Consider the following 24,468-nt stretch of genomic DNA (forward strand, 5'->3'; position numbering starts at 1 on the left):
CCAAGGATGTGCTCTTTTGTTCATATAACACTTGGGAACAAAATGATTGATGGCAGAGAAAGCTAATAGCTGTGAAAGGGGAGGGCGCCGACCATACAAATCAGGAGAGGAATTGAGCAATGATTGAAAGTAGGTTTAAGATAGTTGCTGGGTGAACTCAATTTACAGAAATATTTTTTTTACTCCCAGTATTGCATGAGCCAGAAGGGTGAATTTTCAGCATGTATTTTCAGTTTGTTGGTATTCTTTCTTCAGAACTGGAAATCATTGGCTTTATTGACATTGCGGACATCTCCAGTCCTCCTGTCCTTTCTCGTCACCTGGTCCTACCTATTGCTGTTAATAAAGGTGAGTATTTAATGAGATGTGGCTTAGCTGGGTCAGGTTGGAAGTGTATGTGCTAATTATTTGATGTCTCCATAGAGGGTGATGATATTGGGGCCGGAATCATGGATGACTTAGAAGATGAGAATTCTGCCAGCCAGATAGCAGGAAAAATCCCAAATTTCTGTGTTCTTCTACATGGTAGCCTGAAGGTCGAGGGTATGGTGGCCTTAGTACAGTTGGGGTAAGTGTGTGTGTATATGTGTGTGTATATAAATATATATATATATATTAATATATATGTGTGTGTGTGTGTATATGTGTGTGTGTGTATGTGTATATATATATATATATATATATGCACAGGTGAAACACGAAAAATTAGAATATCATGCAAAAGTTCATTTATTTCAGTGCAGCAACTTAAAAGGTGAAACTAATACAGTCATGGCCGAAATTGTTGGCACCCTTGATATTTCTCCAGGAAATCATGTATTTCTCACGAAACGTATTGCATTAACACATGTTTTGCTATACACATGTTTATTCCCTTTGTGTGTATTGGGACAAAACAAAAAAAGGGAGGAAAGAAAGCAAATTCGACATAATGTCACACAAACCTCCAAAAATGGGCTGGACAAAAGTATTGGCACCCTTTCACAACTGCGGATAAATAAGAATGTTACAAGCATGTGATGCTCCTGTAAACTCACCTGGGGCAAGTAACAGGTGTGGGCAATATAGAAATCACACCTGAAAGCAGATAAAAAGGAGAGATGTTCACTTAACCTTTGCATTGTGTGTCTGTCTGTGCCACACTAAGCATGGACAACAGAAAGAGGAGACGAGAACTGTCTGAGGACCTGAGAACCAAAATTGTGGCAAAATATCAACAATCTCAAGGTTACAAGTCCATCTCCAGAGAACTAGATTTGCCTTTGTCCACAGTGCGCAACATTATCAAGAAGTTTGCAACCCATGGCACTGTAGCTAATCTCCCTGGTCGTGGACGGATGAGGAAAATTGATGAAAGATTGCAACGCAGAATAGTCCGGATGGTGGATAAGCAGCCCCAAACATGTTCCAAAGACATTCAAGCTGTCCTGCAGGCTCAGGGAGCATCAGTGTCAGCGCGAACTATCCGTCGACATTTAAATGAAATGAAACGCTATGGCAGGAGACCCAGGAGGACCCCACTGCTGACACAGAGACATAAAAAAGCAAGACTACAGTTTGCCAAAATGTACTTGAGTAAGCCAAAAGCCTTCTGGGAAAACGTCTTGTGGACAGATGAGACCAAGATAGAGCTTTTCGGTAAAGCACATCATTCTACTGTTTACCGAAAACGGAATGAGGCCTACAAAGAACAAAACACAGTACCTACGGTAAAATATGGTGGAGGTTCAATGATGTTTTGGGGTTGTTTTGCTGCCTCTGGCACTGGGTGCCTTGACTGTGTGCAAGGCATCATGAAATCTGAGGATTACCAAAGGATTTTGGGTCGCACTGTAGGGCCCAGTGTCAGAAAGCTGGGTTTGCGTCCAAGATCCTGGGTCTTCCAGCAGGACAATGACCCCAAACATACGTCAAAAAGCACTCAGAAATGGATGGCAAAGAAGCGCTGGAGAGTTCTGAAGTGGCCAGCAATGAGCCCAGATCTAAATCCCATTGAACACCTGTGGAGAGATCTTAAAATTGCTGTTGGGAAAAGGTGTCCTTCCAATAAGAGAGACCTGGAGCTGTTTGCAAAGGAAGAGTGGTCCAAAATTCCGGGTGAGAGGTGTCAGAAGCTTATTGATGGTTATAGGAAGCGACTGATTTCAGTTATGTTTTCCAAAGGGTGTGCAACCAAATATTAAGTTAAGGGTGCCAATACTTTTGTCCAGCCCATTTTTGGGGTTTTGTGTGACATTATGTCATATTTGCTTTTCTGCCTCTGTTTTATATTTGTTCCAATACATACAAAGGGAATAAACATGTGTATAGCAAAACATGTGTTAATGCAATACCTTTTTTGTGTGAAATACTTGATTTTCAGGAAAAATATCAAGGGTGCCAACAATTTCGGCCATGACTGTATATGAGACTCATTACATGCAAAGCAAGATAGTTCAAGCCGTGATTTGTCATCATTGTGATGATTATGGCTTACAGCTCATGAAAACCCCAAATCCACAATCTCAGAAAATGAGAATATTCCATGCAATCAATAAAACAAGGATTGTACATAGAACAATATTGGACCTCTGAAAAGTAGAAGCATGCATATGTACTCAGTACTTGGTTTGGGCCCCTTTTGCAGCAATTACTGCCTCAATGCGGTGTGGCATGGAAGCTATCAGCCTGTGGCACTGCTGAGGTGTTATGGAAGACCAGGATGCTTCAATAGCGGCCTTCAGCTCTTCTGCATTGTTCGGTCTCATGTCTCTCATCTTTCTCTTGGCAATGCCCCATAGATTCTCTATGGGGTTCAGGTTAGGCGAGTTTGCTTGCCAATCAAGCACAGTAATCCCACGGTCATTGAACCAGGTTTTGGTGCTTTTGGCAGTGTGGGCAGGTGCCAAGTCCTGCTGGAAAATGAAGTCAGCATCCCCATAAAGCTCGTCTGCGGAAGGAAGCATGAAGTGCTCCAAAATCTCCTGGTAGACGGCTGTGTTGACCCTGGACTTAATGAAGCACAGTGGACCAACACCAGCAGATGACATGGCTCCCCAAATCAACACAGACTGTGGAAACTTCACACTGGACTTCAAGCATCTGGCAGTGTGTGCCTCTCCATTCTTCCTCCATACTCGGGGTCCTTGTGCCTCTCCATTCTTCCTCCATACTCGGGGTCCTTGGGCCTCTCCATTCTTCCTCTATACTCGGGGTCCTTGTGCCTCTCCATTCTTCCTCCATACTCGGGGTCCTTGTGCCTCTCCATTCTTCCTCCATACTCGGGGTCCTTGGGCCTCTCCATTCTTCCTCCATACTCGGGGTCCTTGTGCCTCTCCATTCTTCCTCCATACTCTGGGTCCTTGGGCCTCTCCATTCTTCCTTCATACTCGGGGTCCTTGGTTTCCAAATGAGATGCAAAAGTTGCTCTCATCAGAAAAGAGGACTTTGGACCACTGAGCAACAGACCAGGTCTGTTTTTCTTTAGCCCAGGTAAGACGCTTCTGACGTTATTTGTTGTTCAGGAGCGGCTTGACAAGAGGAATGCGACATTTGAAGCCCATGTCCAGGATCCATCTGTGTGTGATGGCTCTTGATGCACTGACTCCAGCCTCAGTCCACTCCTTGTGAAAGTCCCCAACACTTTTGAATGGCCTTTTCCTGACAATCCTCTCCAGGCTGCGGTCATCCCTGCTGCTTGTGCACCTTTTTTTTCCCACATTTTTCCCTTCCACATAACTTTCTATTAATGTGCTTTGATACAGCACTTTGGGAACATCCAACTTCTTTTGCAATTACCTTTTGAGGCTTTCCCTCCTTATGGAGGGTGTCAATGATGGTTTTCTGCACAACTGTCAGGTCAGCAGCCTTTCCCATGATTGTGATTCCTACTGAACCAGACTGAGAGACCATTTAAAGGCTCAGGAACCCTTTGCAGGTGTTATGGCTTAATGAGCTGATTAGAGTGGGACACTTTGAGCCGAGAATATTGCACCTTTTCACAATATTCTCATTTTCTGAGATTGTGGATTTGGGGTTTTCATGAGCTGTAAGCCATAATCATCACAATGATGACAAATCACGGCTTGAACTATCTTGCTTTGCATGTAATGAGTCTATCTCATATATTAGCTTCACCTTTTAAGTTGCATTACTGAAATAAATGGACTTTTTCATGATATTCAAATTTTTTGAGTTTCACCTGTGTGTGTGTGTATATATATATATATATATATATATTGTGGGGTTAGCTCAGGTGGGGGATCTCCTTCCCTGGGACAAAGGTAGACCGTACAGCAGGCTTTCATCAAAATCTGACTGGTTGTCAGCTTTATTTAAAAGGTTTGCAGAAAATAAACAGAACATGAAAATAAACCCTTGCCATCCAGGCACTAACTAAACAAAAGATGATTCCTCTCTCAGAGGTGAAGGGCTTCTCCCTGTCACCAAAACAAAGTAACAGCAAACCTTTTCTTGCAGGTATAGTCCATACACACAGCTCTCTCAGAATACCTCTCTGAGTCCCAGGCCACGAGCGACTCCTTGCTCCAGCCCTGCCCTTTTTATATCACCTGTGGGTGGACATCAGTGGAGTCCAAACTCTGGTCCGGAACCACCTCTGCCATTGTGGCCCCGAAAACCCGGAGTGGACCCTACCTTACACCTCACCGTATGACCTCATGCGAGGTGACACATATCGTCCATCCAACACTTTGCCGTTCATACTGTCACATAATATATATATTGTAATGGGGTTCGCTCGGCAGCGGGGGGGGGGTGACCCCCTGGATGGGTGCACAACACAAAAACACAGGCACAGCACAACAACAGTGGAGGTAAAAAAACAAAAAGGTGCAGTTTATTTACAATATTTACAGGAAAACGCCAGACCAAAAAGAAACATCAAATAAAATCCTGGCCAACTTGACTACTTACTGTACAAACAGCTTCCCTAGCTATCCACTAGGTACAGCCTGATGCTATACCTAGTCGCTGGTAGTTGGAGGCTAGCCACACAGGCTTTTGGCTCCCTGCACACAGATAATAAGTTGCTCCCGAGTCAGTTCAGGCACAGATCTGGTTCCAGGTTGGAGCCACTCCCTAAGCAGGCTGGGAAGTTTTATAACAGCCTTAATGAGCCCACTACCTTCAGCTGGGCTCATTACCTCAGTGCCGAAGGACTCAGCACTTCCCCCCCCCCAGTGGAACAAATCCCTATAGAGTCTGAACCTTGGACAAATGTATCGTCCATCTAGGACGCAACCAGGTGATTTCACCTGCCTACTGTCACTACACACGCACGCGCACACACGCCATAGCATAATGGCCTGTGACCGGTAAAGTGAATAACATTGGTTATCTCATTATGACACCAGAAAGTGGGTGGGATGGATTAGGCAGCAAGTGAACATGTTGTCCCTGAAGTTAATGTGTTTTTGAAAAATGGGCAAGCATAAGGATTTGAGCGACTTTGATAAGGGCTAAATTGTAATGACTAGAGGACTGGGTCAGTGCGACTCCAAAATTGCAGCTCTTGTGTGATGTTCCCAGTCTGCAGGGGTCAGGACCAAACAAAAGTGGTCCAAGGAAGGAAAACCGGTGTCATCGGCGGCCAAGGCTCGTTGATGCACGTGGTGGGGCAAAGACTGCCCTGTGTAGTTTGGTCCAATAGAAGAGCTACTAGAGCTCACACTACTGAAAAAGTTAATGTTGGTTCTGATTGAAAGGTGTCAGAACACACAGAGCATCGCAGATTGTTGTGTATGGGGGCTGTGTAGCCGCAGACCGGTCAGGATGCCCGTGATGACCCGTGTCCACAGCCAAAAGTGCCTACAATGGGCACATGAACCCCAGAACTGGACCACGGAGCAATGGAAGAAGGTGGCCTGGTCTGATGAGTCGTGTTTTTTGTTTTTTTTGTTATATCATGTGGATGGCAAGGTGTGTGTCACTTTCCTGGGGAAGAGATGGCACCAGGATGCAGTATAGGAAGTAGGCAAGCTGGAGAAAGCAGAGTGATGCTTTGTCTAGTGGAGTCCATGTCTCAACAAGTCAGGGCTGCTTTAGCGGCAAAAGGGGGACCTACCCAATAGTAGGTGGCTGGTCATACTGTTTTATGGCTGGTGTGTGTGTTCTATATCTCGAAATAAGTATTCTATAAACTCTTTGATGGTAATAACCTTGTTTTTTTTTTTGTTTTGGTTTTTTTCTTGCCCCGTTACTTCTGTAGGAATGACTGGTGTGGTATGCTGTACTCCCAAGCTGACAGCAAGAAGAAATCCAATCTAATGATGTCTTTGTTTGAGCATGGACCAGAGCCCTTACCCTGGTTGGGGAAAATCTCGCAGCTTGGGCCTATATCTGGTACAGTGGAACTAATAAGATGTTACATTTCAGTTGCCCACGTTTTAAGAATCAGTCTGTGAGGCTATAGAGCCGTTTTCTTAACCACTTCCAGTCCGGACACTTTCAGCCCCTTCCAGTCCGGACACTTCCCCCCCCTTCCAGTCCGGACACTTTCCCCCCCTTCCAGTCCGGACACTTTCAGCCCCTTCCAGTCCGGACACTTTCAGCCCCTTCCAGTCCGGACACTTTCACCCCCTTCCAGTCCGGACACTTTCCCCCCCTTCCAGTCCGGACACTTTCCCCCCCCTTCCAGTCCGGACACTTTCCCCCCCCTTCCAGTCCGGACACTTTCCCCCCCCTTCCAGTCCGGACACTTTCCCCCCCTTCCAGTCCGGACACTTTCCCCCCCTTCCAGTCCGGACACTTTCCCCCCCTTCCAGTCCGGACACTTTCCCCCCCTTCCAGTCCGGACACTTTCACCTCCTTCCTGTCCAGGCCAATTTTCAGCTTTCAGAGCTGTTACACTTTGAACGACAATTGCGCAGTCATGCAACACTGTACCCATATGAATTTTTTAGCATTTTCTTTTAAGACAGATAAAGCTTTATGTTGGTGGTATTTATTCACCGCAGGGATTTTTTTTTTTTTTGCTATGTAAATGAAAAAGTCCAAAAATTTTGCAAATAAATAATATTTCATCATAAATCTTGGCCAAAATGTATTCCGTTATCTTTTTATTAAAAAAAAACAAATTAGTTTATAACCAAAAATTATAATTTTTAAACTTTTTTTTGTTTACATTTTTATTTTTTTTTATATTATGTTTTTTTTTTTTATTTTTTACATACTGTCACCCTAGCAGTACAGTGTCACCATGGTGACACTGTACTACTTGTGGGGGGTGATGAAGATTTTTTTTTTTTACATTGATTGCTTTTACACCCATAAAGGCTGTAAAAGCAATCATTTCTCCTTCTCTCTAGCTGCATTCTTGCTGCCATTGAGAACTACAGTGTGAGCTGTGATTGGTCACAACTTGTCACATGGTATAAGGCTGTTGTGAATAGCCTTGTACCATGTGACCTCTGTGATCATTCACAGATTTCACACGTAGTAAGCAACGATGTCAGAAGTGACATCTTGCTTACTACTCTGCATGTGATCACTGATTGGCCAATCAGTGATCACATGATCGGGACCTCGCACAGAGGTCCCGTATGACAATCGGTGTTCCACTGTTTTCAGAGGACACAGCTGGCACCGGATCGTGGTGCTGCACGCTTCCAGGGAGCTCGCACAAGCAGGGAGGCCTTTTATAAACGGCCACCTGACCCTGCACTGCCACCGTCCATCCAGCCGTTTATGTACAACGGCCGGATGGGAGGTGGTTAAGACAGACCACTAAGAATGTATGAAGAAGAGGTGCTGGGACTTTGAATGGCGTTCATACAATGTAGTGAGAAGACAAAAACATGCGGAGAGCTCTCTGGCTCATTTTAGGCAGCTCACAACAGGCAAGTCTACCCTCCAGTGGGTACTCCAGCAGGTTACCTCAAAATAAAACATGCACCAATGGAAGGAGCACCAGACCAAAGGATAAGAGTGTCCACATTCATTCATTTACATATTAAAAAAAAAAGCAAAAAAACAGCCAACGTGTTTCAGGTGTTAGAAAAAAACGACCCCTTCATCATGGCTTCAGTTAAAAGATCAAGCTTGCTCACACATTTACTGCTGGCCAGTATCTTTCCTGATCCAGCAGTTGGCTTCCTTACACAGATTAACATGGGAAAGCTCCATTTTGAGTCAATTCGAGCTTCTTTTAACTGAAGCCCTGATGAAGGGGGAGTTTTTCTTCTGACCCCCTGAAACGCATTGACTGTTTTTAGTATAATCTATTAAATGACAACTAGAAACTGCCTATGCAGATCACGGGTGCTTGAAGATGGACACAAACTGTGAAGCTTTGACCAAAGTATAAGTGATTTGTAAAGCATTTATTTTCCATTGAAATAATAAACATACTTACCTGCTCTGTGGCCCTGATCCTCCTCTTCTGGGGTCCTTCCCTAGGGTTTTTGGCTCCTTCCCACTGCCGAGTACCCCCCTAGGAAACCGCTTCCTATGGGGACACTTGTACGTGCTTGATCACGAGCCAGGCTGTTTGTGTCTATTCAGACACACTGCCCAGCTTGACCCCGCCTCCACTCTCTGCTTGCAGGGTTTGATTGACAGCAGCAGGAGCCAGTGGCTTCAACTGCTCTCAGCCAAGCCTTTGAGAGCCAAGAGAGACGGCAGAGCTGCTGCTTGCATATGGGTGCAGTGTTGCATGACCGCGCAATTGTCATTCAAAGTGTGATAGCGCTGAAAGCTGAAAATTGGACTGGACAGGAAGGGGGTAAAAGTGTCCGGACTGGAAGTGGTTAAAGTAAAAAAAATCTTTTACCTTTTACAACCACTTTAAATAACTCGCCTACTATAGTTTTATGTCATTTTCGTACCTCCCAAAGCCTGACTGGAAAAACTCCCAGGGGTGGCATCATTCTGCTTGCCTTGTTGCTAGGACGTTGCTAAGACACTCTGAACTAATTCAAACCCCTTACACATGTGCTCTCTCCCCTGTCGCAGTAGCTCTAAGCTCAGCGATGCTGCAGTGGAGAAGATAGTGGACCGCACATGTGCAGGGGTTAGAGAGCATGCTCCTGTGATGATTGGGGGGGTGGGGGGAAGCAGGTACGACTGGCAGTGTCTTAGAAACGTCCTAGCAACAAGGCAGGATGGGTTGATGCTGTCCCTGAGAGTTTTTCAGCCAGGCTTTGCAAGTTATGTAAATAGCCCACACCTATATCCAACTATTATTATTATTATACAGGATTTATGGCACCAACAGTTTGCTCAGCACTTTACAATATAACGGGAGACAATACAGCAACAATACAGTTCAATACAAGAGGGATAGGAGGGCCCTGATCCTGGGAGCTTACAATCTAGGAGGGAGGGGCTAGCGGTACTGTGGTAACTGTGGGGGATGGACTGGTAGGAGGAATAAAAGATTCCATTATTGGCTGAGGGCAGGATAGGCTTCCCTGAAGAGAGAGGTTTTCAGAGATCGCCTAAAAGTGAGCAGAGTAGGCGATAGTCTGCTAAATTGGGGTAGAGAGTTCCAGTTCCAGAGGATGGGGGAAGCTCTGGAGAAGTCCTGGAGACGACCATGGAAGGACAAGACCAGGGAGCCTAGAGAGCAGGAGGTCGTGCGAGGGGCGCAGAGGACAGTTTGGGTGATATTTGGAGACAGTAACTAACTATAGTTAAAGCTGCAGTTCGATTTCATCTCCAGCACCTTTACTTGCTTAGACAGTTTTTTTGGTAATGGTGAACTATCCCTTTTAACATTCTAGCATACTTGGTTGTTACTGGTCTGGGAGATATTAGGGGGGATTTACTAAAACTGGTGCAGCTGTGCATAGTAACCAATCAGCTTCCAGGTTTTATTGTCAAAGCTTAAAGCGGAGTTCCACTCAACCTATCAATAATTAAAAGTCAGCAGCTTCAAAAACTGTAGCTTCTGACTTAAAAAACAGCCATTTACCTGTACCTCGGTCCCGTGGTGTGTCCCCCGCAGCCCGTTTCACCGGCCGTCCTGTATTCCAGAAGGGCAGCATCTTCAGTGTGGGCACCCTTCATGAATGGTCCTGTAGTCTTCTGGGACCTGTCACGTGTCCCAAAAGACTACAGGGAGGGAGGGAGGACACCTTCTGCTTTCAATTACCTAGGCGATCAGACCGGAAGTGGGAGCTGGTTCCTGTCAAATTTGGGTACCTGCTTCCCCCGCGGGCGCCCGGTGATATCCAATGATCACCGACGGAAGAGGACTGTTTGTTTGCTAACTGTTCTCCTCCCTGTCAGCTCAGGCACACTGCACAGCACAGCCATCCAGAGCAGTGTGATTACAGTGAAACACACATACACACACACACACACAGCCCTCTAGTAAAAAAACTCACTGCACACAGTTAACCCTTTGATCGCCCCTCATGTTAACCCCTTCCTGCCCAGTGCCATTAGTACAGTGTCAGTGCTTTTTTTTAGCACTGATCACTGTATTGGTGTCACTGGGGATGTCAGTGACACCAAGTCAGTCCCCCCCCCCCCTCCAGTGTCAGATTGACCACTGCAGTCGTGCTATACGTCGCTGATCGCCGCCATTACTAGTAGAAAAAAAAATCTCAGTCTATATATACCGCCTTTTGTAAACGCTATAACTTTCATGTAAACCAATTAATTTACACGTATTGGGATTTTATTTAGCAAAGACACGGAGCAGAATACATTTTGGCCTAAATTTATGACGAAACTTGATATTTGATTTTTAATTTTTTTTTTACTGGACATGTTTATTAGCAAAAAAAAATATTTATTTTTCTCAAAATTGTCGGTTTTTTTGTTTTTTTTATTTTTATAGAGCAAAAAATAAAAAACGCACAGGCGATCAAATACCACCGAAACAAAGCTATATTCGTGGGGGGAAAAAAAGGACGTAAATTTCATTTGGGTTGCATGACTGTGCAATTGTCAGTTAAAGTAACGCAGCGCCGTATCGCATAAAATGGCCTGGTCAGGAAGGGGGGTAAATCCTCTGGAGGGCAACTGGTCAAAGTGTAAAATGTTCATTCGTCATATACTGAGAACACATTTCTTTTTTAGATGCCAAGGAGAATCCATATGGTGAAGAAGACAACAAGAGCCCATTTCCCCTGCAACCCAAGTCAAAGAGAAGCTATGCACAGAATGTAACCGTATGGATTAAACCTAGTGGGCTGCAGGTAACTGCCTTGATGGTATGTTCTTAGTTCAGTACTGCGTCCTGTAGTAATGTAGGGTCCAGCAGAAGGAATCGCTGTGCATGGCAGAGAACCAGGTACCCAAGACTCCGGAAAGTATGTCATGTTCTTGGTTCAGTATTGCATACAGTAGTGATGTAGGGTCCAGCAGAAGGAACCACAGTGCATGGTAATGGACCAGATATCCAGGACACCGGAAAGTATGTCAGGTTTCTAGTTCAGTACTACATACAGTAGTAATGTAGGGTCCAGCAGAAGGAATCGCTGTGTGTGGCGGAGAACCAGGTATCCAAGACACCAGAAAGTATGTCATATTCTTGGTTCAGTACTGCATACAGTAGTAATGTAGGGTCCAGCAGAAGGAATCACATGCATGGTGGAGAACCAGGTATCCAAGACCCCAGAAAGTATGTCATGTTCCTAGTTCAGTACTGCATACAGTAGTAATGTAGGGTTCAGCAGAAGGAATCGCCGTGCGTGGCGGAAAACCAGGTATCCAAGACTCCGTAAAGTATGTTATGTTCTTGGTTCAGTACTGCATACAGTAGTAATGTAGAGTCCAGCAGAAGGAATCCCTGTGCATGGTGGAGAACCACGTATCTAAGACACTGGAAAGTATGTCATGTTCTCGGTTCAGTACTGCATACAGTAGTAATGTTAGGGTTCAGCAGAAGGAATCGCTGTGCATGGCGGAGAGCCAGGTATCCAAGACCCAGGAAAGTATGTTATGTTTCTAGTTCAGTACTGCATACTGTAGTAATGTAGGGTCCAGCAGAAGGAATCGCCGTGCATGGCGGAGAACCAGGTATCCAAGACACCGCAAAGTATGTCATGTTTCTAGTTTAGTATTGCATACAGTGGAAAATGTAGGGTCCAGCAGATGGAATCGCCGTTCATGGCAAGGAACCAGGTTTCCAAGACAGCTGTAAGTGTGTTGGTGGTGGTGACCGATCAACTCCTTCATGATAGTGAAGATTTAACACACCACCCACATAAGTATGTATTCATCTTCTTTCTTTTACAGGGTGGATTTATTGTTGGTTTGAAGAGTTGGGAACAAGGTTGCTTTAAAGCCACAGCCGCCATACTTATTGAGGAAAACACAAAAATAATAGAGGCTGCTACTGCTGACCTCTACCTTAAAATGCTTGTTGTCTGGCTGTCAGCTAACCGCTTGAGTTTAGTATGTTCTAAGACTCTGAAAAGTACACAGAGCAGAGGATCCATACTACACACTACTTCCCCCAGCACCATTCCACCCTCCCTCCTTGGCCACTGTGCCCATCACACTGACAGGTGCTTGGCTGGATCGTTTTATACTGAAGATGGGCTGAGCCCGATGGGGGAACTGAGAAATTGGTTCCCCCATCAGGTCTGCTCCACATTTGACTGACAACATATGGCAGTGGGCAGATCTATAGGTGTTGTTCAGTCCAATAGTGTCTTTCGACTCTGCTCCGTGCTGCGCACCCCTCTGATCTTTTTTTTGTCGCTGGAGCCCTTTCTGTGTGAGATCCGAGCAGATTGTAATATCTCTGGTTTTCATAAACCATCTGGGGAACATAAAATTACCGCGTTTGCGGACGATCTTATCTCTTTTTCTTAACGACCCTCTTATTGCCCAATATTTTGCAGGTGCTTGGGGACTATGGTAGCCTCTGCTACTTCAAAATCAGCCTCATGAAATCCTTGGCACCGAATATTTCCACCGAGTCCACGGTCCTTAGTCACCTTCGCCCTTCCTTCTCTTTCCGTTGGGCCACGGACTCAATCAGGTACCTGGGCACTAATATTATGCCAGATTCTGCTCTTAAGGAAGACCTTCTCCGATGGCAATCCCTTACGCTGACATGGTTTGGTCGATGTAGTGCACTTAAGATGACAGTGCTGCCCCGTATACTGTACTTATTACAAGCCCTCCCCATCAAGCTTCCCATCAAGCTTTCGGAAGGTCAATGCCCTATTTCGCACTTATATCTGGTCACATGGGGGGTCACGTTTTGCTTTCCATGTTCTGACCCTGCCTAAGAGGTGGAGGTGGGGGCTGCCGGATATTCGCTCCTAATATAGAGCCGCTCACCTCACTCGCCTGGCTGATTGGCACTGCCATGGTGCTGCCAAACATTGAATGGCCATGGAATTGGAGGACTCTGTGTTGGCCGTGGCTGCGATGTCCTTTACCTCCCGACCTAGTAGCACGCCCAACTCTTGGTGCCACTCTTGTAGTTACTCGAGAAGCATTCCACAGCACGTCCAACTCTCCAGCGCCTTATTCTCTGGTTACAATTCTGGGAAACCCTGACCTCAGTACAAGAAGACCCTCAATTTGCTTGTCTCACAACTACTGGCTACTCTCACTTAGTGGACTTTCTCAATCCCACTGGGGTCCTTCTTGCCAATGATTTTACTCGACTGTTGGATCCCCCATTGAGTTTCTGGAGAGGTATTCAGCTCCGCTCCTACCTGCTTTCCATTTTGCGTGCTCCTGGTATTTCTTGAAAGTTGAATGCCTTGTGAAGCTCTATGTCACAAGGGAGAACCAATTCACCATAGCCTCTCCATCATCTACTTTTCTCTTATTCCCCCTGGAACCCAATTTTGTTTGTCCTTTCCTATACAATTTTGTTCGTCCTTTCCTGGACAACTCCTTTACCACGTTACAACGGGAAAAGATCTTGCACTTTGCCCATAAGTCTTCTTTGGCCACCAAAGTACAGGAGACCAATTATAAGCTCCTCACACGTTGGTACCGGGTGCCGTCTAAACTTCACCATATTTCGTCATAGCTTCCTGATGTGTGTTGGCGATGTGGTGCCAATGGTGGCACTCTCCTCCATGTCGTTTGGCAGTGCTCAAGGCTTCAGCCCTTTTGGTGAGGGGTGACTGACATTCTCAAACAACTTACCACTGTGGACCTGCGAGTAGTTCTCCAAGGTGAACGAGCTTAGGAACATGGAGGATCTCACGGCCACCCTGTATAATGAGATATTTTGGAACACCTGGCGCCCTTGGCAATATTTTGTGTTTTACAGATGCATACCTGACTGAATATACTCAGTGAATGTCTTGCCTCTGAATTTATTCTCTCTCGAGAAGAGGAGATTAAGGGGGGATATGATCTCCATGTGTAATACATAAGGGGGGATATGATCACCATGTATAATACATAAGGGGGGATATGATCTCCATGTATAATACATAAGGGGGGGATATGATCTCCATGTATAATACATAAGGGGGATATGATCTCCATGTATAATACATAAGGGGGGATATGATCTCCATGTATAATACATAAGGGGGGGATATGATCTCCATGTATAATACATAAGGGGGGATATGATCTCCATGTATAATACATAGGGGGGGGGGGATATGATCTCCATGTATAATACATAAGGGGGGATGTGATCTCCATGTATAATACATAAGGGGGGGATATGATCACCATGTATAATACATAAGGGGGGGGATATGATCTCCATGTATAATACATAAGGGGGGATATGATCTCCATGTATAATACATAAGGGGGGGGATATGATCTCCATGTATAATACATAAGGGGGGGGATATGATCTCCATGTATAATACATAAGGGGGGGGATATGATCTCCATGTATAATACATAAGGGGGGGGGGATATGATCTCCATGTATAATACATAAGGGGGGATGTGATCTCCATGTATAATACATAAGGGGGGGATATGATCACCATGTATAATACATAAGGGGGGGGATATGATCTCCATGTATAATACATAAGGGGGGGATATGATCTCCATGTATAATACATAAGGGAGGGGATATGATCTCCATGTATAATACATAAGGGGGGGGATATGATCTCCATGTATAATACATAAAGGGGGGGATATGATCTCCATGTATAATACATAAGGGGGGGGATATGATCTCCATGTATAATACATAAGGGGAGGATATGATCTCCATGTATAATACATAAGGGGGGATATGATCACCATGTATAATACATAAGGGGGGGATATGATCTCCATGTATAATACATAAGGGGGATATGATCTCCATGTATAATACATAAGGGGGGTATGATCTCCATGTATAATACATATGGGGGGGATATGATCTCCATGTATAATACATAAGGGGGGATATGATCTCCATGTATAATACATAAGGGGGGATATGATCTCCATGTATAATACATAAGGGGGGGGGTATGATCTCCATGTATAATACATAAGGGGGGGATATGATCTCCATGTATAATACATAAGGGGAGGATATGATCACCATGTATAATACATAAGGGGGATATGATCTCCATGTATAATACATAAGGGGGGGTATGATCTCTATGTATAATACATAAGGGGGGGACATGATCTCCATGTATAATACATAAGGGGGGATATGATCTCCATGTATAATACATAAGGGGGGATATGATCTCCATGTATAATACATAAGGGGGGATATGATCTCCATGTATAAATACATCAGTGGTTATATAGTGAACTCGGTGTAGTTATTCCCCCTGAGGTCATCACAGAGGACAAGGGGGCGCTCTTTACACCTGGAGGAAAAGAAATGTAATCTCCAAACACGGAAAGGTTTGAGCTGAGAACATATGGAATAGACTCCCTCAAGAGTTGGTTGTGGCCAGCTCAGTGGATTGCTGTAGGAAATTCCTGGATATAACTGGATATAACATTTATAGGGAAAGTTGATCCAGGGAATATCCGATTGCCTCTCGGGGGATCAGGAAGGAATTTTTCCCCCTGCAGGAGCAAATTGGATCGTGCTTTGCTGGGTTTTTTGCCTTCCTCTGGATCAACTGTGGGTGTAGGATTAGAACTTTTTTTTTTTTCTATGGTTGAACTGGATGGACTTTTGTCTTTTTTCAGCCAGACTAACTATGTAACATGGCTTGACCTCTCACTCCAGGAGGGGATGCAACCCCCAAGGCTCTTGTTCTGTTTCTCCTATATCCCATCTCTCCTCTCCCTCTGCTCTCTCCTTTTCATTTAACTCTCTCTGCGCCTTTCTGACTTTGTTTTTCTTTTTTCCTATCTGTCCCAGCCCCTACAGTATCCTACTGTGGGGTCCCCCCTCACTTTTTCCCCCCATTCTATTATGTCTTTTCGATACTGGTAGAGTTTTTTCTCTCTCGGGTTGATATTCTCTCTATGTTCTTTTTCACATCTTTGTAACTATACATTCGATCCGCTCTCTTTGTGCTTTGGCATAATCCTCCTTTTCTTAGGATGTCATTTAAACGATCACCCGATGATTTGTTCTGGTCCTGTTTTGTTGTCATACAGTATATGTGCTGTTTCATTCGCTCTTGATACTTTCTTCTCACATGCAAACTTGATGAACCCCTAAAGATTCTATGTGACTATTTCAGGCTTGGTCTAGATTTTTTTCCTGTATTCTGGTGAATCTTTCTCCTGGTTCTTTTTATTGTATGTTAATTTCACCAATAAATAATTACAAAAAAAAAAAAAAGTATCACTTTAATTACTGCCAGTTTCCTAAACAGAAAACTTGTTAATTCTTTAAGAATTTGTCACTGATAGATTCTTGAAGCGGCGTATGGTAGCATCAATGCATACCGTAGTTCTTAACCATTTCAATACCGGGCAATTTTACACCTTCCTGCCCAGGCCAGTTTTCAGGTTTCAGCGCTCTCACACTTTGAATGACAATTGCGCGGTCATACAACATTGTACCCAAACTAAAATTTTATCATTTTCTTCACACAACTAGAGCTTTCTTTTGGTGGTATTTAATCACCGCCGGGGTTTTTATTTTTTGCTAAATTAACAAAAAAAGACCAAAAATTTAAAAAAAAACACGTTTTTCTTTGTTTCTGTTATAAAAGTTTGCAAATAAATAATTGTTCTTCATAAATTTAGGCCGAGATGTATTCTGCTCCATGTCTTTGGTGAAAATAACCCAAATTAGGATGTATTTTTTAGTTTGTAGGAAAGTTATAGAGTTCACAAACTATGGTATAGATCTGAATATTGATCAATCCTGAAGTACCGACGGCCAATCTAATTTCTTGAGGTCCAGGAATTTCAGAACAGTACAGATATCCCCTAAATGACCCATTTTTGCAGAGTAGACAGTCCAACGTACTTCATAAGAAACGTGGCGAGTTTTTTGAAGTTGTATTTTTTTTAGTCATAATTTTTCGGAAAATGAAAAAATGCAAAAAATTATTTTCACTATTTTTTTTTTTTTACATACTGTCACCAGTGCAGTACAGCGTCTTCTTATAACTGGCATGGCGGTGATCAGAGACACTGACTGGTGACAGTATGAAAAAAAAAAAATATATATATTTTTTTATTTATTTATTTTTTATTACATTTTGTTTCTTTTTTTAAATTTTTTTTTTTCATATTTCACTATGTCCAAAGTAGTACAATGTTACCATAGTAACATTGTACTACTTTGGGGAAGTGATCAGTATTTTTTTATTTTTTACACAATTTGCTTATAGCAAAGAATTACTTTGCTATAAGCAAGCATTTACGTGAATGACATCGATTCATTCAGGGTTTTCTTTTTTTTTTTTTTTTTTTTGTGCTTAGCTGTGATTTGGCCACAGCTAATCACATGACATGTGCATGTGATTAGCTTTGACCATTCACCGCTAGACAGTAGTATACAATGGATAGCATGAATAAAACCATCCATTGTATACAACTGTCATGTGACCTGCTGTGATTGGTCACAGCAGGTCACATGGTACTGGCAACGGGGGCTGATACTCAGATCTGTCATTGGCCGTGTCTGAGGTACACGGCCAGTGACAGATCGCGCCGCTGCGCGGCTCTGCAAGCGCGAAAAGTACGCATGTGCGGGAGGACGGAACGCTGATGACATTTGCCGGCCGCCATTCGGCCATAGGGCGGGCGGCAAATGGTTAAAGGAACTACCACCAGAAAAATGGCATTAAAGCCGTTTTGAATTGACGCCCTCATATTGTACCGTAGTTGTCAGCATTAAAAATTAGCAGTTCTTGCAGTTGTTAAAATCAGTAGTGTATGGAACCCTCTTGCTTGTTTGCCACATTTTACTTTTTTTTCTTTTTCTTTTTTGTTAGACTGATGTGCAGAAGATTCTGCGGAATGCCAGGAAACTTCTGGAGAAAACGCAGACGTTCTACAAAGTAAGATAAAGTTCCCAATATCTTTTACTTCTTTATTTATTAAAGCGGAGTTCCACCCAAAAGGGGAAGTCCTGCTTTAAAGATTGGTCCCCCGCTCCCCATTAAAGATTGGTACCTTTGAGGAGCTGGTACCCGAATTTGACAGGTACCCGCTCCCACTTCCACTGCGATCGCCTAGGAGATCGGAAACGGAAATTGTCCTCCCTCCCCGAAGTCTTGTGGGACACGTGACAGGTCCCAGAAGACGACGGGGCCATTCAGGAAGCGCAGCTCTACTCGCGCAGTGGGCACCCGGCTGTGAAGCCGCAAGCTGTCACAGCCGGATGCCCACACTGAAGATGCCGGCGCCGGGGAGAGAAGACGGCCGGTGAAACCAGCTGTGGTGAGGCCGTCGCCATCTTGAAGTGGTGTGCCCACACTGAAGATGCCGGCGCCTGGAATACACGACGGACGGTTAAAAAACGCTGCGGCGGGGGGCAACGCGGGATCGTGGGACAGGTAAGTGGCTGTTTTTTTAAATGTCAGCAGCTATAGTTTTTGTAGCTGCTGACTTTTATTTTTTTACAGATTGAGTGGAACTCTGCTTTAAGATGAAACAATTCTTTGATTAGTAGGATGCTGTGCAAACAAACCTAAAAGAGGAAGTGGAAGCAAAAGAATAATAGAGGTATTATCCCCGGCTCTTCCATCCTGACTTGTGCTCCATCTCTGTAGCCTCTCTGAATCTGTTTTGAGGTTGAGAAGCCAAGCCTGGACATTTTACAGCACCTTCGTTTATTTATAAGGGATCTTTATCTTTTGAGTAACAATTTTTCTTAATTTTTAGTATTTTCCAAAGATGTGTTTAATAAATTAAGCAATGACTTTTGATCATGTCTCAGCTGGCCTGCTCTTCTTCTTCTTTCTTTTTTTTTTTTTTTTTTATGATGTATTGCAGGAAGATGTTCACTGATGCTGTGCCTAGTCAGCTTTCTGTTCATTTTGTACCGGTAGTATACCGAACTATAGCTGATGTTTTGCTGTTGAGCCAGCTTTTTAGGTATGTTACACTATATGCAAAAAGTTCAGTATGTGGACATCACTCCAAATGTGATTCTCGTAGTTTCCCGTGAAGGGTACTAATAATGCTACAGTATTCAGACATTTTAGGCTAGGGTTTCTCAACCAGGGTTCCTCCAGAGGTTGCCAGGGGTTCCTTGAGCAATGAGCAATTTTTGCCTCTCAGGTAAGTTCCCGCTGACACCATTGATATTTTTAGCAATCTGTAAGGGGGTAATTCTTCCCAATGACCACAAGTGTGAGGAGCATTGTTCCCAATGACCACAAGTGTGAGGAGCATTGTTCCCAATGACCACAAGTGTGAGGAGCATTCTTCCCAATGACCACAAGTGTGTGGAGCATTCTTCCCAATGACCACAAGTGTGAGGAGAATTCTTCCCACTGACCACAAGTGTGAGGAGCATTCTTCCCAATGACCACACGTGTGAGGAGCATTCTTCCCAATGACCACAAGTGTGAGGGGCATTCTTCCCAATGACCACAAGTGTGAGGAGCATTCTTCCCACTGACCACAAGTGTGAGGAGCATTCTTCCCACTGTCCACAAGTGTGAGGAGCGTTCTTCCCACTGTCCACAAGTGTGAGGAGCATTCTTCCCACTGTCCACAAGTGTGAGGAGCATTCTTCCCAATGACCACAAGTGTGAAGAGCATTCTTCCCAATGACCACAAGTGTGAGGAGCATTCTTCCCAATGACCACAAGTGTGAGGAGCATTCTTCCCAATGACCACAAGTGTGAGGAGCATTCTTCCCACTGACCACAAGTGTGAGGAGCATTCTTCCCAATGACCACAAGTGTGAGGAGCATTCTTCCCAATGACCAAGAGTGTGAGGAGCATTCTTCCCAATGACCACAAGTGTGAGGAGCATTCTTCCCACTGACCACAAGTGTGAGGAGCATTCTTCCCACTGACCACAAGTGTGAGGAGCATTCTTCCCACTGACCACAAGTGTGAGGAGCATTCTTCCCAATGACCACAAGTGTGAGGAGCATTCTTCCCACTGACCACAAGTGTGAGGAGCATTCTTCCCACTGACCACAAGTGTGAGGAGCATTCTTCCCACTGTCCACAAGTGTGAGGAGCATTCTTCCCACTGTCCACAAGTGTGAGGAGCATTCTTCCCACTGTCCACAAGTGTGAGGAGCATTCTTCCCAATGACCACAAGTGTCAGGAGCATTCTTCCCAATGACCACAAGTAAGAGGAGCATTCTTCCCAATGACCACAAGTAAGAGGAGCATTCTTCCCAATGACCACAAGTGTAAGGAGCATTCTTCCCAATGACCACAAGTGTGAGGAGCATTCTTCCCAATGACCACAAGTGTGAGGAGCATTCTTCCCAATGACCACAAGTGTGAGGAGCATTCTTCCCAATGACCACAAGTGTGAGGAGAATTCTTACCTCTGACTATCACACTAATGCATCATGAATAGTAAATAAAGCCATTTTTAGCAGGGGTTCCCTGAGACCGGAAAGTTAAATCAAGGCTTCCTCTGTGTTAAAAAGGTTCACAGAGGCTGTTTTAGACAATTGTGTGCTACTAACCTTGTGGCAACAGTTTTAGGATGGACTTTTTTTCTGTTCAGCAAAACTGTGCACAAAGCCAGGTTTATAGACACAATGGAGGTGGGGGGATTTACTAACAATAGAGCATGCAAAATCTGGTATGGCTCTGCATAGAAACTAATGGGCTTCCAGGTTTTAGTCCTCATGCACACCTGATGTTTTTACAGCTGCTGTTTTTGGCTTTTGATGTTTTTTGTTTTTCTTTCTACAGCCAGTAAACCCCCCAGCATGTTATCCCATGTGTCCATACACACATAGACTGGAATCAGCATTTTTTGGCAGGGGTGTTTTTTGGCTGGAAAAAAACCCCAGAACTAGTGGGTTTCTAGAGGAGTATTTTAGCTGTAAAAACGCTCTAATGCTAAAAACGCTGAAAAACTCAGGTTTTTCCTGAGCAGCGTTTTCAAAACGCCCTCCCCCCAGTGTGTATGGAGCCTTATTGTCAAAGCTTAGTTGAACAAGCTGAAGTTGGAAGCTGATTGGTTACCATGTACGTCTGCACCAGATTCTGAGTGCTCCAGTTTAGTAAATCTTCCCCATGGCTTGATGTGGAGGAACTGCACAGGCACCTTTCTGGTAGAATGCAAATGCAAGCCAAGTCTTCTAATCCAGTATCAATATCTGATGTCACAGGTGCTCTTTCAGGCTAAATGACTAAAACAAATCTGGCGCAATGTCCTCCCAGGATGGTGGCGGCTGTTATAGCAGTGTAGCAGATGAGGGGGCTGGAGCTCTTGGATTTAGCGCCATATAATTGCCAGTGATTTTGAAATGGGACATCCAACAAGCTTATTTAGCTGTGATTGTCTGGACACGACAAACGTTTGGCCATGTATTGCATACTGTATTAGCAGGTTACCCTTGGAACATGTATGTTTTAAAATTCACACATTTTTAAACCCTTCTGCCCAGCCCTGCTATTGCTTTAGTTGGGCTATATCATCCGGGGGGTTGTGATGGTCTGCCCAGTCACACAGGGTCGTGGATAAAGGGGTACCACCTGTCCTCCTGTATGGGCCCCGGGCTAGCAGGGGGGCCCAGGCAGCTGGGTGAATCTGATGTGGGCAGGGAGGGTGATTGGCACAGTGGGGGCAATTACTGGAACAGATTCCATGTATGGCTCTCTGCAGTAGCTGAAATCTGGCTTTTTCTCCTCTCCCTCCCGATGGCATTCAGCTGCTGCAGAGAGAGCTATAGAGGGGATTGGTTCCAGTAATTGACCCGCCACACCCATAAACCTCAGTGTGCACTATATGTTTCTCCCTGCTACCCAGGCCCCATTGTATTCCTCTCCTTCCCACCGGTTGCTGCCAGCACACAACAGGATCCTTTTCGTAATGAAAAATGCAGTAATGTAACGAGTCATCTGCTGGGGCACCTGCTGAAAAAAAAAATTGCTAGCAATTAAAAAATAAGAAACAAACGGTATGGAGTAGCGTTCTCCAAACCCCCCCCCCAAAAAAAAAAATCCATAGCAAGCCCTTTGGGTCTGGTATGGATTTTGAGGGGAACCTCCACGGCAAGCAAAATAAAAAAAATAGTGTGGGGATTTCTGAGCGTGCAGGTCAGGAAGGGGGGGGGGTGGGTGTTGGGGCTGGGGGCAAGCAAGAAGTCACCCCCCCCTTCCCAACATGGGGGGGCAGCTCTGCTCCCCCATTGATGCCACAAGGGGGCGTGGTCACCGGTTGACTTTGCCCCTTAGTTATTTAAGAACTGTCAGGCAGCGGAGCTGTGGGGGAGTCTTTGTCGGGAGCGGAGCCCTTTTTTTTTTTTTTTTTGGTTTGTTAGGAAGTTCCAGTAATTGACCCCCCCACCCCCACCACACCCATAAGCCTCAGCGTGCACTATATGTTTCCCCCTGCTACCCAGGCCCCGTTGTAAAAATGCAGTAATGTAACGAGTCATCTGCTGGGCACCTGCTGAAGAAAAAAAATTGCTAGCAATTAAAAAATAAGAAAAAAACGGTATGGAGTAGCGTTCTCCAAACCCCCCCCCCCCCCCAAAAAAAAAATCCATAGCAAGCCCTTTGGGTCTGGTATGGATTTTGAGGGAAACCTCCACGGCAAGCAAAAAAAATGGTGTGGGGATTTCTGAGCATGCAGGTCAGGAAGGGGTGGGTGGGTGTTGGGGCTGAGGGCGAACAAGCAGTCACCCCCCCCTTCTCAACATGGGTGGGCAGCTCTGCTCCAGTCATTGATATCACTAGGGGGGCGTGGTCACCGGTTGACCTTGCCCCTTAGTTATTTAAGAACTGTCAGGCAGCAGAGCTGTCAGACGGGGAGTCTTTGTCGGGAGCGGAGCCCTTTTTTTTTTCTTTTTTTTTTTTTGTTGGGAAGGCGGTGGCAGCGGGCATTGTGATTGACGAGGGCTCTAAACCAGGGGATGTTTTTTATATTTTTGTTTTTTTTAATAAAGGACTTGTCAAAAGGGCATGTGGGCTGGTATGGTTTTGGCAGGGAGGGCGTGACAACCTGCTGGCAGCTGATGACTCGTTACATTACCGCATGTTTTCACTAACTCGTGCTGTATTTTGGTACACTTTTTTTAGTGAATGCCAACAATTTTTTTTGAAACATACTTGGATGCGGTAAGATACCGCTTTGCGAATTGTCCCCACAGACCTAAAACGTATTCTGCAAGAAGAGAGTTTTCAGCACCGCATCACTTGCATTGCGTTCTTGCTGGAAGAATCTGCAAACATGCTGGCATGAATACATAGAAGAAGCTGGTTTTGTTCCCATAAGAATACATTCAATGTAGAAGATGGGCATACAGGGTGGTGATAGTCTCTTCTGCTGCCTGCTCCTGTACTTCCAATATAGGATGCTACTTTTAATGGCGTTTTGTGTCTTTCTTGTCTCACGTGACATTCTTGCTTGTGATTTTTCTCTCAGGAGTTGAATCGTCTTCGAAAGGCAGCACTTGCCTTCGGGTTCCTGGACCTCTTGAAGGGAGTGTCTGATATGCTGGAGAGGGAATGTACTCTGCTTCCTGACAACGCTCATCCTGATGCCGCCTTCCAGCTCTCACATGCAGCAGCTCAACTCAAACTGGCCAGCACTAGAACCTCTGACCACGCTTCCTATGACAATAACATTGCGCCTCTGCAGACGGACTTCTCTGGCCGTGGCTCTGAAAGAATGTGAAGACCGGATCTATATCCTTGTGGGGCCTCAGCGGAGGACTTCTCCTCCACCTTGGAAAGCCGGTTGGCTTTCTAGCAAGTAAACCACTGCAGACTTCCAGAACCTGCCACAAAATAATTCACTGGTAATGGGCCAGGACTGAGAACCCGTTGGCTCAGGTATAGCTGCCCGAAATGTGGAAGCACAGTAATCTCTATTGATATGTGTACTGTATATAGTAACATCAGGAACCACACAGGTCTGCGGATCCTAGGATTACAAGGCTTGCCTGTTTCCACTTTCCTGTGGCAATATGTGGCCCTAATTTCCATGTTTTGTGACTGATGGGAAAATTTTTTGCAAGAATTGCACTATACCAGTA

General features: G+C 44.8%; 1 protein-coding gene across 1 annotated transcript; it reads left to right on the forward strand.

The window, feature by feature from the left end:
• Nucleotides 1–221: 221 nt before the first annotated feature.
• Nucleotides 222–24,468, forward strand: LOC149452446 (integrator complex subunit 14-like). The gene is made up of 6 exons (XM_089689375.1): nucleotides 222–348; nucleotides 424–568; nucleotides 6,209–6,342; nucleotides 11,029–11,147; nucleotides 18,270–18,335; nucleotides 23,856–24,468. Exons 1-6 carry the CDS (start codon nucleotides 222–224, stop codon nucleotides 24,105–24,107), a joined length of 843 nt encoding a protein of 280 aa, XP_089545501.1. The 3' UTR covers nucleotides 24,108–24,468.

This window comes from Staurois parvus, unplaced genomic scaffold (genome assembly GCF_062004578.1).
Source record: "Staurois parvus isolate SC_StPar_1 unplaced genomic scaffold, SC_StPar_1.0 ptg000472l, whole genome shotgun sequence".
Classification (NCBI taxonomy): domain Eukaryota; kingdom Metazoa; phylum Chordata; class Amphibia; order Anura; family Ranidae; genus Staurois; species Staurois parvus.

What these genes read in the sequence shown, in the direction of transcription:
- LOC149452446 (XM_089689375.1), top strand. Translation starts at nt 222, where the DNA reads ATGTATTTTCAGTTTGTTGGTATTCTTTCTTCAGAACTGGAAATCATT. An exon ending in TTAAACCTAGTGGGCTGCAG is followed by an intron (nt 11,148 to 18,269) that starts GTAACTGCCTTG and finishes CTTTTTTGTTAG; the next exon opens with ACTGATGTGCAGAAGATTCT. An exon ending in AAACGCAGACGTTCTACAAA is followed by an intron (nt 18,336 to 23,855) that starts GTAAGATAAAGT and finishes TTTTTCTCTCAG; the next exon opens with GAGTTGAATCGTCTTCGAAA.